Source organism: Physeter macrocephalus, unplaced genomic scaffold (genome assembly GCF_002837175.3).
Source record: "Physeter macrocephalus isolate SW-GA unplaced genomic scaffold, ASM283717v5 random_388, whole genome shotgun sequence".
Classification (NCBI taxonomy): domain Eukaryota; kingdom Metazoa; phylum Chordata; class Mammalia; order Artiodactyla; family Physeteridae; genus Physeter; species Physeter macrocephalus.
In genome coordinates, this window is record NW_021145674.1 from 23,182 (window position 1) to 37,996 (window position 14,815).

At 56.3% G+C, this 14,815-nt stretch overlaps 1 protein-coding gene across 5 annotated transcripts; it reads left to right on the top strand.

Moving 5' to 3' along the window:
- The first annotated feature begins 912 nt into the window (after window positions 1-912).
- CCDC51 (coiled-coil domain containing 51) lies at window positions 913-9,145 on the top strand. 5 transcript variants are annotated; one of them, XM_007115379.4, is made up of 5 exons: window positions 913-1,146; window positions 1,492-1,549; window positions 6,101-6,420; window positions 7,466-7,630; window positions 8,172-9,145. In XM_007115379.4, exons 3-5 carry the CDS (start codon window positions 6,109-6,111, stop codon window positions 8,925-8,927), a joined length of 1,233 nt encoding a protein of 410 aa, XP_007115441.1. In that variant the 5' UTR covers window positions 913-1,146; window positions 1,492-1,549; window positions 6,101-6,108; the 3' UTR covers window positions 8,928-9,145. The 5 variants fall into 5 exon arrangements, with proteins under 5 accessions (XP_007115441.1, XP_028341224.1, XP_007115440.1 ...); XM_028485423.2 differs by having other exon boundaries at window positions 6,222-6,420; XM_007115378.4 differs by having other exon boundaries at window positions 913-1,549.
- Window positions 9,146-14,815: the final 5,670 nt, after the last annotated feature.

Sequence of the window (14,815 nt, forward strand, 5' to 3'; positions counted from 1 at the left end):
TGTAAACAGGATTTAAGAAGCACAAAGTACAATGACTGATGGGTTTAAAAAAATCTTTTGATATGTAATCAATTCCTCTTACACAAAGGCAAAAAAGAGGCAGAATGATAGAGAATTAAGTTAAAAAACATATAGCACAATAGTATGCCAACAGGCTTGGACTTTATCCATTAGACAAGGCGCATCCAGCAGTGAAAAGAGGATGCAAAAGTATTTTGTTAGAATTTTAACAATACGATTAGTAAATTAAGAAATGTTGCAAGCAACAAAGAAGCAGTGAAATACGAATTTGGAGCAAGAAACTGTAGAGGATATCTGGAAACTCAACGGTACGAACTTGTGTCTGAGATATATAAATTTCTGTATTTCCATCTCTGCCACTTCCCTAAGCAAGAGAAGCCCATACTGGGTCTGGCTCCCGCCCCCTCTCCCGCTGCTGCGAAACCAAGCCTGGCTAGGTCCGTCCACTGCAGCGGGCACCAGCAACAGAGACCTCGCAACTCACCAACGAGGCAGGACACGGACATGCTCGGGCCCGTATCCAGACTGATGCTCAGGCCTTTGTCCGGCTTGAGCTCTACCCCGCCCTCACTTACCCAGGGGGCCTTTCCCCGCGGCCTTCGCTTTTAGCTCCTCGAGTTTCTTTTGCTCCTCCTTCTGTTTCTGCTTGAATGCCTTATCTTCCTACGGAGAGGGAGAGCGGGTTCACTCCCGGCGGATTTCTCAGACCCTCCGCGCCCGCCCACGCCTCTGCGCCAGCCCTCACCTCGTCCATCTCCTTGGCTTGCTTCTTGGGCTGCTTCAGGGGCTTCTTCTTGCCACCTGCGTGCGACACGAGCACGCTCAGCCTGGTCCCCGCCGGGTCCCGTCCCTCTCCGCCCCGCCCCACCCCGTCGTCCCCGCACACTTACCTTCGCGGCCCGACATGGCGCCTACCGCCCCTTCCCCAGACCCTGCCACCGGATGCGGAGCTCCCCGTCCCACCCCCTGAGCCTATACCTCCATGCGGGACCGCAGATTGGCTCCTGGTTCGGAAGTTGTGCTCCCGCTGCCGGAAGTGGTCCGGAGGCGGGCACTAAAGGGTCAGAGATCAACTGAGTGACTGGGGCACCTTTGGGGTTGCGGCTCCGGCGCAAAGCCCACCAGGTACTGGGGAGGTGGGGTGTCCTGCCCGGGGAGGATCCAGAAGCCGCGAGCGGTTTTTAACCGCAAGCGCTAAGCCTGGGACCGTGCACGGGGAAAGGACTGCAAGTAGAGGGAAGGGCTTGTGCAAAGGCCTTGAAGCTCGGCGCATTCCTTACAGTGTGGCTGGTGGGAGATGCGAGGGAGGCAGCAGAAATGGGCGGGGGCTAGACCACCTGGTTCTAGAGCTTTGGAGGCCACCGGAAAGAGTTGGGGTTTTATAATATAGCCCGGGTGCGATATTTTGCAAATTCTGTTAATTCATCCAGTACATTTTTGTTGAGTGTGTGCTATATGTGTGTACTTTAGGCACCGAGGATGCAGCAGTGAACAAAACAGCGCGTGCCCTGGCAGAGCTGCCGTTCTGGTGGGTGAGACTATAAGTAAATAAGTGAAGTGCATACCACTGGTCATGTGATATGTGCCTGGGAAAAAATAAAGCAGAGAAAGTGGTTAAGGCGTCCTGGGGTGGGAGGGGACAGCTATGACATTTGAGCAGGACTTGAAAAAGAAGGGAGCAAGCAGTACAGATAGCGAACAGGTGGTGTGAAGCCCCTGAGGTGGGAATAGCCTAGCATGTTCCAGCAACATAAAGAAGCTGGGAATTATATGGGAATTATATGAAGTGAGAGATATGTTAGCTAACCTTGTTATGGTAAACATTTAGCAGTATATACATTTGTCAGATCATCACATTGTACACCTTAAACTTTTACAATGTTGTGTGTCAATTTTATCTCAAAAAAACCTGGGGAAAAAGGTCCATGTGACTGGTGAGAGGAGAGAAGAATGAGAGCCAGGAGGGAGAGAGGAATGAGAGCCAGGAGGTGGACGCCCTGTAGGTCATGGAAAGGATTTTGGCTTTTACCTTGAGAGAAATGGGGAACCGTTGCAGGCTTTGAGCAGAGAGAGAAATGGTCTGACCGTGTTTTGAAAGCACCACTGCCTGCTCTATTGACAGTAGGGCCTAGAGTAGAAGCAGGGAGACCTGTCAGAGGCTCTTAGGATAATCCAGACAAAAGATGTCTGTCGTTGGGACCAGGTGATAGCAGTGGCAGGGGCAAGAGGAAGAGGGATTCTGGATTTAGTTTCAGAGGTGGAGGTGGCATTTGTTAATGGTTTGTATGTGAGGAGGGAGGGAAAGCAGAGTCAGGGATGATATGAGAGTTTGGGCCTGATTGGTTTCCATCAACCAAGATGGAGAAGGCTGTGGGAAAGGCAAGTTTGGGAGAGGAAGATAAGATCCCCATCAGCCTTCCAAGCAGAGACATGGAGTGAGCAGTTCGATAAATGAGCCTGGAATTCAGAGGAGAGGTGTGGGCTGGAGAGGTCCGATTGTAGTTTGTTTGGTTTTTATTTATTTATTTATTTTTGGCCCCATGGCTTGCAGGATCTTAGTTCCCTTACCAGGGATTGAACCCTGCCCTGGCAGTGAAAGCACCAAGTCTTAACCACTGGACTGCCAGAGAATTCTGTCTGTTTTTTAGTAATAGCTTAATTGAGATATGATTTACATACCACACAATTCATCCACTTAATGTCTACCATTCAGTGGTTTTAGTATATTTACAGTGTTGTGCAGCTATCCCTACAATCAAGTTTAGAACTTTTTTGTAGATGATTTTTCAAGCCACAGGACTGGATAAGAGAGGAGCCTGAGGACAGAGCCCTGGGGCACTGTGTGGAGAGGTTGTGGAAGGGAGTGGGGACTGGAAGCCAAGAGGAGAAGGTGGTTCAAGAAGGAGGGAGCTATCACGAGGCACAGGCTGCTGACAAGGCATGCAAGATGAGGATGGAACTGATCATTGGGTTTAGCCACGTGGACATGACCTGGACAGGAGCAGTTCAAGTGGCCTGGTGGGTGTGAAGTCCAGATCAGAGGGGGGCTGAATGAGAATGAGAGAAGAGGAACTGGAGACAGCTAGTGCAGGCACTTGTCAAGGAGTAAAGAGGAGCAGAGAAGTGGGGCAGTTGCTGGAGGGAGTGTCAAATCAATTAGTGTCTGAGGAGGGGAGAGGATATGGGACCAGTGTCTGAGGAGGGGAGAGAATATGGGACCTGGGGCACAGCTTGGCCTTTCCTAGAACAGGAATTATTCATCCTGAGGAACAAGAGAAGGTGGGGATGAGACAGACACTGGCAGGTGGGAAGGTGTGGTAGGAGTTTATGGAAGTTCTCTTCCAATTTTAAAATATTTTCTTGGTGAAAAATGAAGCAGACCATCAGCTATACAAGTGAGGATGAGGTACTGGTGATGGAGGTTTGAGAAAAGGGAAGTTGGTAGGAGATAGTCATCTGGATGGAGTAGGAGAATGGATGTGGAGGGGCAGCGTCCTGAACTTGGCCCAGGGCCTGCTCATTTTGGCCTCTGTCCACCTGTCCAGCCTCTCCACCCACTCTCCTCTCTGCTGCACAGGTCACCCTTCAGATTTTAGACAACTTCAAGCACTGTTCCACTTTGTCTCTGTGCCAGGAACATCTTCCCTTTGCTGGTTGATGGGCCTGTGAGACATCTAAGTGGGGAGGAGCCAGGAGACAGGCTGGGGTGGGAGGCTGAGAGGAGGGACTAGAGTGGGGGAACAACTTGGGATTCATTGGTGTGTCCCCTCATGAAGCCAAGTCCCTGCTGTCTCCAAGCTTATGTTCTAGTGAGGGGCGAGGCAATACATGAAGAAGGCAATATGTGTGTCTGATGGAGAAAAAGAAAGCAGGTGAGGTGGCCAAGGAGGGAGTGGTCAGGAAAGGCCTTATCAAGAGGTGATATATGAACAAAGACGTAAGAGTGAGGTGACTGGACTTGTGGAGGAAGAGCGGTCCAGGCAGAGGACATGGCAGGGCACAGACCCTGTGGCAGGATTGTGCTTAGCATGGTGAGGATGCTGGAGTGGAGTACGTACAGGGATGGAGAGAAGGAAGGGGATAAGGGCCGAGAGGACCGGGGCTTGTTGGCCAACGGCAGGACTGGTGTGCATGCCAGGTGACGGGAGCTGTCAGGGGGTTTTGCACCGAGGGATGTGATCTGACTTAGGAGGTAACAGAGCCTCCGTTTGCCACGTGAAGAACGGCTGTGAGGGGCAGGGGAGGAAGCCATGACTGCGTAGGAGGCTGTAGCTGTCTTCTCTGCCAGGGATGAGTGACCTTCCTGGGGTCCAAGATTGGGCTGCTGATAGAGGAGGAGCCAGGAAAGGAGGCTGAGAAGGTCGGAGGAACCTGAGGCAGGTGGTGATTTCAAAATGAGAGGGTGTTGAAAGCTGCAGAGGTATTGGAGAAGAAATCTGAGTAGCACCTGCTGGATCTGACAAGGTGGAAGTTTTGCAGGGCTTCAGGAGAGCAACCTTGGTGGTCGAGTGGGATCAAGAGAGAAGAGGGCTGAAGAAGTAGTCATGGACAAGGGGGACACCTTTCTGCTGAGCGTTGCTGAGGAGGGTGGGTGCTCTGCTTTGATGAGGGGTACACCTGCAGGATTGTTGTGAGGCCACAGCTTGTGTGCAGTGGTCACTGGCCTTGAGGCCTAGGAGGCTGGCCCGACTGCTGGGCCATGGGTGGCGTGTGCTCCCTTGGGCCTTAGGCAAGGGGCACAGGGGTTTGGGTGCAGCACCAGCCTGGAACCACTGTCACAGAGATGGCCCCTTCTGTGGCGCTTAGCTCAGGCTTTTGCCAGGAGGCATGCCCGTACCCAAGCAACTTTGTTTTCAAGAGGGTCTGAGCTTCTCCAAGCATGGCACCGTGGGGCGCAGGCTGGGATGCTCATCGCCTTACATCAGGGAGGTCCTTTCTTTGTAACTGGAGCTCTTCTAGTCTGTCTTCCTGTTCCCCGCTCCCTTTGCTTACCTCTCTCTCTGGCCTGGTCTTTTGGCTACCAGGTGTCACTCTGACAGCCAGATTCAGTACTTGGGGGCAGGGGTGGTTTGGCCAGACCTGGGTGCTCTGGCCCAGGTTTGCCCCGGGAGCATGGGTCACCTGGCCCTCTCTTCGGGGCCCTCAGAATTCACTGCTGCTCCTGGCCTCGGGCAAGGCCCGACTGGATAATGGGAGACTCCGTGTGCAGTTCAGGTAACAGAGAAGTAGGATTGTTGGGGCCCAACATCAAAGCAAGGTTGAAAAGGGAAAGATGAAAGAAACTTAACCTGTTGGGCAGTTTTGAGCTTGGAAAGAAGGAAGAAAGCTTATGGAAAGTGAGAAATGTGAGACTGGGAGTTGGTCACCGGAATGTCTGGGCTTAAAGGACAGAAGGAAAGTTGGTGTGAACCTAAAAAAGCTGTCCTCTGTGAAGAAATCTGGGTAGTTTTGTTTTGCTTTGTTTTCCCCCAGAATTGTCTTTTCAGAGGAGAGCCGAGGAGAGAGTTTTCTGCCTTGGGACATGAACGACCTGTGTCCCAGAACAGAAGCGAAACTGCTTCCCCAGGGTTGAGGCAGCCCTCAGGGAGTCTGGGAAGCTGGTTTTGATAGTCATTTATAGAAATCTTTCCCCCATATCCCCTCAGTCAGTTCCACAGTTTCCCTAGGAGTCTTTGTGAATCTTTGTGGGGCTCTGTTAGCATGGACACAACGCAGGTTTAAGAACTTTCTTTGAGATTATCCGAAAACTGGACACCAGGATTCTCATGCAGATCACAACAGAGACCTGGGGTTGTGGGAAGGTGGGTGGAATGGGAGGATCTGGTTCATGTGGCATCACGGAGAGAGATAGAAGGCCTGAGCTCCTAATTATGCTCTTCCCTGACGTGCTCCACTGTGTCCGGGGGCACCTGGTGAGGCCTGACCCTGGTGGCTGCCATCTCTGGGCCCAACAGAGTGGTGCGCAGTTTGGACTTTCTAATGGAAACTGTTCAGTTCAGAACTGTCCCTAGGATTTGAGATCTGACTTAAGCCCAGCCTTTCTCGGCTGTGAGCTGACCTCTCTGGCATCCCCCCACAGATCTCCCGATGACAGGGTGCAGCCCTGTGTTGGCCATGCGGCACGTCATGGGTGTTTCTCCCGTACTGGTGCGGAGAGGCCTCCTTGGAAGGGACCTCTTTATGACCAGGACTCTCTGCAGCCCAGGCCCCAGCCAGCCCAGAGAGAAAAGACCTGAGGAGGTGGCCCTCAGGCTGTACCACCGCCTCACAGCGCTGGGAGGAGCCCTGGGACACAGCATTCAGCAGCGAGCGTCCTCCATGGCCAAGACTTGGTGGGACAGATATGAAGAGTTTGTTGGACTCAGTGAGGTTCGAGAGGCCCAGGGAAACGTGACTGAGGTGAGGAGGGGAGCTGGGGTGGTTGGCCCCGCCCTCTGACCTGGGCAATGTGGCCTGGAGGCTCCTGACAAGTAAATTACCAGCCACAGATGCTGGGAGGCCACGTCCAGATTTGCCTTTTCTTGAACACATACCACTAGGAGAGGGATCTGACTCGTTTCTCACATGACAGCCTGGGTTTGATACTACCGGGGTGAAGGGCCCTCCTCTCCCCCGTGAAAACAAGTTGTTGTGTATGCTATGTACCAGTGAGTCCCGGGCCATTAACATCCTTTCTGTGAGGACAGCAAACACTTCCTTCATTGACTGCTTGGGGGTTGGTGGTGAGAGTTACCTGGAGGGTTGCTGCATTACAGTGTCCTCACAGCCCCATGTGTGCTTAAAGCATCCCTTGTGAAAGTAGAGGCACTGGGAAACATCAGACTGTGAGGTGGGAAGAGCTGCCTCTTGTTGCCAAGTCCTTTGTGGCAGTGGAAATGCGTTCCGCCATCTCTGTTCCCAGTCCCACCTAGGCGCAGACCAGTGTAGTGGGGTGGGAAGAATCTGGGGTTTAGCCGGAGGTTTTGAGGCACAGTGCTGTCTCTCCCCTTGGAGGCCATCACTTTGGCTGAGCCGGGGTTTCTCCGTCTATTGAATGGAGGCCAGGGCAATGCCTGTCATGGTGTTCGGCGTTGTTGGGAGGGGTAGCTAAGGTGACACACGTGAAGCCGATTAAGAACATAAGGGCCTTGCTGTGGTTTGTCAGACTAGAGTCAGCTGGGTTTGGTGGACACAGATTGTTTGCATCTTTAGCTATTTTCAGGTTTCTCAGGGGCATGTTATTTCCACTTGAACGGAGAAATCCGGTGATTCTGATGGGCAGGGCCCGGGGCTACACTTTGAGGACCACTGGGTGAGCCAGGATTATGTGTCTGAGGAACTCTCTTTCCACCCTTTGTACTGACAGCCCACTGACCTCTTCTCAGCCCAGTCTGGTTGGGAATGGAGCCGAGGCTGTGTGGGCATGGAGAGAAGGGGCAAATGGCCTCTGTTGTTCTCTCTGCAGGCAGAGAAAGTGTTCATGGTGGCTCGAGGGCTTGTCCGGGAGGCTCGGGAGGACTTGGAAGGTCAGCAGGCCAAGCTGAAGGAGGTGAGGGACCGCTTGGACCGCATCTCCAGAGACGATAACCAGTACCTGGAACTGGCTACTCTGGAGCACAGGATGTTGCAGGTAGGCACCTTCCTCATCTGGAGAGGGATCCTAGCCTGGCAGGTCATGGAGGGGCGAGGTGGGAGCCCTGACCAGTTAGGGGGTCAGACACCTGGTGAGGAGGTAAACCAGAAGCCCCTGTGGAGGGACTGGGCCCCAGGCTTCCAGAGCTTCTCCACGCACTTCCTCCTGGAATACTGGGATCAGTGGTCCAGGACAGTATAATCTGGACCCCAGATTACTGAGGAGGGAGCACCATGCAGGGGTCTGGCCCAGAGAGCGCCGGACACTTCCCTTCTGTTAGACACATTCTGTAGACACCACTGCATGTCTGGCCAGACCCAAGACTGCTTGGGGAGGATAGTGCCACTCACCTTAACCACCCCCAGTTCCTTTGCTCCTCCCTCCTGACCAGGCTTATGCTACCTTTACTCATTCAGCGTGTTTATGGAACATGTAATCTGTGCCAGGCGTGAAGCTGAGCCCCAGGGACATGGTAGTGGGACATCTGCTGGCGGCTGCTGGGCCAGGTTGCTGCTATATGACAGCTTTGCTTCTGCAGGAGGAGAAGAGGCTTCGTATGACCTATCTGCGTGCCGAAGACTCCGAGCGAGAGAAGTTCTCCCTCTTCTCTGCAGCTGTGCGGGAAAGTCATGAGAAGGAGCGCACTCGGGCTGAGAGGACCAAGAACTGGTCCCTTATTGGGTCAGTCCTGGGGGCCTTGATTGGTGTGGCTGGCTCCACCTACGTGAACCGTGTGCGGCTACAGGAGCTGAAGGTCTTGCTTCTTGAGGCTCAGAAGGGGCCTGTGAGCCTCCAGGAAGCCATCCGAGAACAGGCGTCCAGCTACTCCCTCCAGCAGAGGGACCTCCATGACATCATGGCGGACCTGAGGGGCCTGGTGCAAGCTGGGCCTGGGCAGAGCTCTTTGTCCCAGGCAGGTACTTCCCCCACCCAAGACAGAGACACAGATGTCCTTTCAGCTGCCTTGAGAGAGCAGCTCAGCCATTCCAGGCAGGTCCATTCATGTCTAGAGGGTTTACGAGAGCAGCTTGATGGCCTGGAAGAGACTTTGAGCCAAGTGGCTGGGGTGCTTCAGCTTGCAAAGGCTGCAGCGCACCCAGGCCTGGTGGAGCCGGCAGATGGGGCCCTGTCTGGGTCCTTGCTGGAACAGGGGAGCATGATCTTGGGGCTGTCGGACATGGAGCAGAGGCTAGAAGCCCAGGTCAACAGGAACACCATCTATGGCACACTGGTCACCTGCGTGACATTTGTGGCCATCCTGCCTGTGCTGTATATGCTGTTCAGGGCCAGCTAGCTCCTGGACCCACCTCCAGAGGGAGGAGGTATGGATGTGGATTTAGTTAGAGAATGAAGCAATGAAGTGAGCCTTCAGGGGTGCACTCAACCTCAGCCTGAGTCTGTGTGGCTCACCAGTAGACATACTTTGCTTTTTAGGCAACACTCATTTACATTAACTATCGAAAATTTGTGCTAATGTCCAATTAAAATGTCTTTAAGTTTGTCTTATTTAAAGTAATTTGTTAGACTGAGTTTTGTCCATTTAAAATTGAGATTTGGGACTCGAGGGTTGGGCCTGGAAGTAGGGTAATCGCCCCCTTTTAGTTCCTCTCTCATCTCTTGGTCTTGCCCCCAGTTCAGGACCATTTTGGATGTACTTACCACTTGAGGCCTGGATTTTCATTTTGGATTCCCTGGCCTGTCCTCCACTTGCCCAGCCCTCCTGTGTCACGTGGCCCATGATTTCCAGTGAGTAAAACCTAGCCTGCTTCCCACCCATTGGTGACCATGGTTACTGACCCTCTTCTGGATCACTTTCTCTGCCATGTTGGGGAGAACTTCCTGTTTCTAACACTGGAGGAATGATCAGAGGAGAGCAGGGAAGAGAGATTGGGGGAATGGTTGGTAAATATTGCTGGGGACATAATTACAGGGATTGGTGGCCAGTCTGGTTCCCTGGTGCAGAGAATGCTTTGGGCAGCACTACTCGGGCTGGTGTCGTCCCACACACAGCCTAGGGATGACCTCTACAGCCTTGGGCAGAGCTCAGCCCACCAGCAGTGTGAATGGTGAGGCAGTGATGGGGAGGGACCTCCCAGAGGTGGGAGGTGCAGTTGGGCGAGCATGGAGGCAGACTGCCCTGAGAACCCTTTACCTCTTTCTTTTCAGTGAAGAACAGCAGCCTTTGACCTCCTGGGATAAATGGCCATGGGTGGCCTTGTGTGTCCTTGACTAAACAGGAGCAGTGGGGAGGCACTCGGCTAGTACTGTGGGTCTGGAGAACCCACCCTCCTTTCAGGGCGCACTGAGCTTGTGTGCGGGGTCTGCAGATAGGGGCTTCTGTGGGCTGGGCAGAGCTGACTCACAGCAGAGACCTGTGGAGCCAGAAGTGCTTCCATGAGATGCCCTCCCTCTTGGGAGCCTGTGCTCTCAGGCCTGGGCAGTGGGCATGGCCCAAGTGGCCCCATGGGTGATGTGAACCTCTGAGCCCCTGGTCCCTTAATCATTTGGTCACTCTGTCCACAGCATTATTTTTTTTCTAACGGATTCCCCAGGAGGGCGTGGGATGAAATGACCTCTGCACTTGGGATGTTCACCCTCCTGATGGGTAGGAGGTGACCTGTCTGTGTATAGGTGAGGGGTGTTGTGGGGTTTGGAAGTCCTAGGTCCCCCTCTGGGGTGAGGTAGGTCCTAAAGGCTGTGCACTTGAGTGAATGGGTCTGGGGAGGGGAGGATTCCAGGCACATGGAGGGGGCCCCCCACAAGCTGCACAGCCAGGAGACGCAAGGTGGGTGAGGGCCTTGAGGCACACCAGCTTGGCTGAGGTGGTGATGGGTGTTGGGGAGTTGTGGAGCATAAAGTTAGAGAATGAAGTGGAGGACCCAGAGAGCCACTCTGATGTCCAGAGGCCAGGGATGAGGGAACCAGGGGAGGGGTGCCATCCTGGTGCGGACAAGGTGCTGAGTCCTGGACCCAGGTGTTGGAAGAGAGGGTAGAGGGAAGGGAGCGAGCCGAGGAGTTGGGGAGGGAGAATTTGGAAGGCAGAGTCGGGTATATGAGAATGAGGACAGACTCTTGATGGGTGGCAGGTGGGAAGAGGGTGCCTGTGATTTAGCTCTTCTGACAGCAGCCAGTGTGGATGACCTGAACCTCTGATTGAGGCTCCCCCAAGCCTGTGGAGGCTCTGGGGGCTTCCAGAGTGATCTCTGTGTGACAAATTTTGCCTCCCAAGAGGCTGTCCCAATGGCCATGAGCCAAAGCTCTCCAGAAGTCCTAATAGGATGGGCTAGGTCCTGGCTCCTGAGTTTTTGCAGTGGGCAGGGCAAGGTGTGAAGGGCCCAGCAGAGGGCACACCTGGGCCTCAGGAGAGAACCCAAGTGTTCCTCCCTTGGAAGGCCCAAGTATTTACAGGTGAGGGAGTCCAGACTTGCCCAAGGCTTCTCAGCTTGGGGCGGGCCCAGGTACAGGTCTGGAAGGAAATGTGCCCTTGCTTGTGCACTTTTGCAGCGGTGTGCCCTCCTTTAACAGCCGGGCTAGGTGTGGTATCACCTCCACTTGGCGGTCAGCAAATAGGCGTGTGTGTTTGGGGGGCAGGGGTCAGGTTACTTGGCTTAGTGATGGCGCAAGCCCAGGCCCAACCCCACAGCCTGCGCTCTTCCCGCACAGCCAGAGGTGGGGGCCGGAAGGAGAGGCCGGCTGTTAGGGAGTCCTGGGAGTAGGGCCGGTGGGCGGACCTGGTGCGGTGGGGAGAAACAAGGCGCCTAGGAGCTCAAGTTGGAGGAGGACGACCACAGGAGCCAGGTATTGGACAGGTAAGAGGGAGCTCGCGGCGCCGCACAGCGGGGATGGTGGTTAGCGAACCGGCGGGGCAGGTGAGGGGCGTGGGTCCCACCCGGCGCTGGCAGGCAGGTAGACAGGCAGAGGCCGGGGCGCAGTATCACCACACCTGGGGCGCAGAGCGCGACCCCCAGTCCGGCACCTCCCATCCCGGAGGGCTCCCAATTCCGGTTCCAGCGCGGCGCGCAGGTGAGGCCCGGCGGGACTGGGCGGGGTGGGGCAGCCGGTCCTTGGGGCTCCGGCTCCTCACCCTCCTCCCGCCGCCGTCCGCGTTGCCCTGGCTACCGCCGTGGTGAAGCCCGACCCCGCCGCCCCCACCCCCGACCCCGCGAAGGAGGGGTGTAGTCCCCCGCCCTCGGCAAGTGCAGAGCCGGGCAGGCTGGAATGCGGGGTCCCGGGCGGCTCGGGGCCGCGCGCCTGGCTCTCCCGGCTGCTTCCGGCCTGGCCTGGGCGGCGGGCGGGGGGAGGGCGGCCCGGCGGGCGAGGGGGGGAAGGAGCGGAGCCGGGCCCGGCCGACGCGGCTTTGTCTCCTTTGTTCCCAGCGGTGGCAGCGCCGCGGCGGGAGGGGCGGGCAGCGGCCGCAGTTTTCCGCCCCTCGGTCTCCGGGTAACAGCTGCGGCTCCGCCAGACCCACCTCCGGGGGGGGTCGGGGAGGGGGGAGGCCGTCGCCGCCGCCGCCGCCGCCGTACGCCGCGCGCGCAGATCTCGAGCCCGGAACGGCCGGCGCCCGCCTCGGCGTGCTAGTCCTGCGGGGCCCGGCCGGGTGGTGAGTGCGGGGCCCGGGGCCGGGGCGGTGGGACTGGGGCGAGGCGGCGCATCCTCGGGTTGGAAGGGCCTGGAGCTTCGATGCCGCCGGGCCCGGGCAGCCCGTGTGAGTGGTGGTCGGCTTCGGTCCTGAGAGTTGGGACCATACTTCTCCGCGCGAAGGGAAACTCTGGCGGCTCCGCCTGTAACGCGATTGGGAGACAGAGGAGGTGGAGCTGCTCCTCCGCGCCCCCTCCTCGCCAACGCCGCCGCCGCCGCCGCCGCCTCAGCCCGGGACCGGCCGGCCTCTTCCCCGCCCTCCCAGGACCACTGGTGGGGTCCTTGCCCTGGTCGGGGAGGAGGGAGGAGGGTCGTGGAAGAGTCGATGGGGAGGTCGAGGCTTCCCCTATGTAGTAACAGCCCTTCCAGGCTGCGCTCGGCGCGACTGACAAAAGGCAGCCTGTGATCCCCCTGCCACGCACCCCCAGAGGGGAGGCCCCAGCCCCCCCACCCCCCGTATACGGACGGTGGGTGATTGATGAGCACTCCTTGAGTCCTCACCGGTAAATGGTGGACCCTCACCCCACCTCAACACAAACAACAGGGTAAGCACTGTGCACTCCTGCGCTGTCAATTAGTAACTTCTCTTGGGTGGACCCTGGGAGCAGAGCGAGGGCAGAAAGGAAAGGCCGGTTTCCCACTAATCCCCGCGACTCGGTAAATGAGGGCTGGGATATGAACCCTCTCCCAGTTTGAAGGGCAGAGTTTATAAGCCCTCTTGGTTGGTGAGGACAGCCCCAGGAGGGCGGGGAGAGGTGCTTGCTCTTTGCAGACAGAAGTTAGGCAGCCTTGGGCCCTGCTGAAGCGGTCCAGAGAAAGGTGGGCCCAGAAGAGCTAGTAGGCTTTGGCTGTGACTCTGGCTGGGGTTTGAGATCTGGGGAGTGGGCAAGAGATCCTAGCTGTGTAAGTTGGGGACCTGAGGCCCAGCTCCAAACCAGCCTTTTCAGTCTGCTCTGGCCTGGTCATTAATAAAAGTGGGGCTGACCTTGTTTCGTCCTTCAAGAAGCCAAGTGGCTTGGAGAGGCTTGTGGGCTCCGTATCTCCCCTGTTGGCTGGGTTTTCTTGGCTGTGAAATGAGGGTTCTTTCAACATGTAAGGAGCACCTGCTCTGTGCTAACGTCTGTCCTGGTTACTGGGGCCTCTGAATCAAAAGTCACATTCCCTGCCTTTAAGGAGCTTCAAGAGTGGGAGCGTGGAACAAGGAGAAGAGTGGCCTTGGTTGGTGCCTCTAATGCCAGGCACACACCATATCATGTTTAATGGTCAGAGCAGTCCCGCCTCCCATTCTCCAGATGGGAAACCTGAAGCTTAGAGAGCCCAAGGCAGAGCTGCAATATACACCAGGGTGGTGGCTGGGGATGTCCACCGGCCACATGCAGTGGGCTTCTCAGGAGCCTGGGGGGACAGGGAAGGCTTCCCTGGGAGGTGATGGTTGGGCACCAGAGTTAATGGGATAGAGAGGGAGTGGGCACGGAGGAGTGTGAAACAGCCTGCGGTTCAGGCTGGCAGGAACGAAGAGCATGTGCGGGGGAGCACTGGCATGGATCGCACAGGAGAGCATGTGGACTGGAGGGCTTGACCTTTATACTCCAGGCCCTGGGGTGCCCCAAAGACTCTGGAAGGAGGGATGTACTCCGATACATCGCTTGAAGTTCCCCTGAGGTGGGAGGGGGTAAGCTGGAGGGGCTGGGAGCTGCTCTATGGCCGGTGGCAGAGGTTAAGTGAAATATGTGCCCTTCTTCTTTTTGTCCTCCTCCTACCCATGGTATGTGGGGAAGGGCGAGGGTTGCTCGGCCCTGTGGCAGTGATTGAAGAAGCCTGACACTTTTCCCAGCGTGAGTCGGCCTCCAGTATCCTATGTGGCCTTGCCAGGAGCTGTTCTGATCCTGCCCATCCGCTTCCTGTGGGCCACTCGACCCAGCTGTGATTTTACTTTTAGGGATTGTCCTGGTTGCTGCCCCTTGAGGGCTGGAGAACTTTGGCTTGAAGTAGGCGCTGAGCAAATGTTTGTAAGCGAATGATGGGTCAGACCCTCTGCCCAAGGCGCATCCCTAGGCGGGAGGTGGTAGGAGGGACTGAGCAGTGGCTGAGCATGGGAGACGGCCTCTGCCCATCCTCAGGCAGACCCTGTCTTCCCAGAGGAAGAAACTTTCTCCCCCCATCCCTTGGAAACAAGGTGGGGGGCTCCTGGGAAGCCTGGCCTTGCTACAGTCCTGGGCTTCTCGCCGGGTTCACGACTCTCCCTGCCGGCCCCCTCCTCCTACCCCCTCAGTGGCAAACAGAGGCTGCCTTGTTCCTGCTCCCATAGAGCTGCCCTGTTCTCTGCGCACTAAAAATGGAAACCCCCAAGCTATTTTGGGAGCACTGCCCAGCCGGGCCGTGGCCACAGTACTCTGCTTCCACCGGGCTGCTGGACCCTCCTCCAAGCCTCACGCCCAGCTCTGCTCACTCTGGGCCAGCCTCAGGAGCACCCTGCCGGGAGCCTTGGTTGAAAGGAGCCAACATGGACCCTGGGAAGCTCTGGGAACAGAGTGAACAGGCAGA

Coding starts and splice junctions, on each gene's coding strand:
- CCDC51 (XM_007115378.4), top strand. CDS start 6,109: ATGACAGGGTGCAGCCCTGTGTTGGCCATGCGGCACGTCATGGGTGTT. Junction 6,421..7,465: donor CCCAGGGAAACGTGACTGAG/GTGAGGAGGGGA, acceptor TTCTCTCTGCAG/GCAGAGAAAGTGTTCATGGT. Junction 7,631..8,171: donor TGGAGCACAGGATGTTGCAG/GTAGGCACCTTC, acceptor TTGCTTCTGCAG/GAGGAGAAGAGGCTTCGTAT.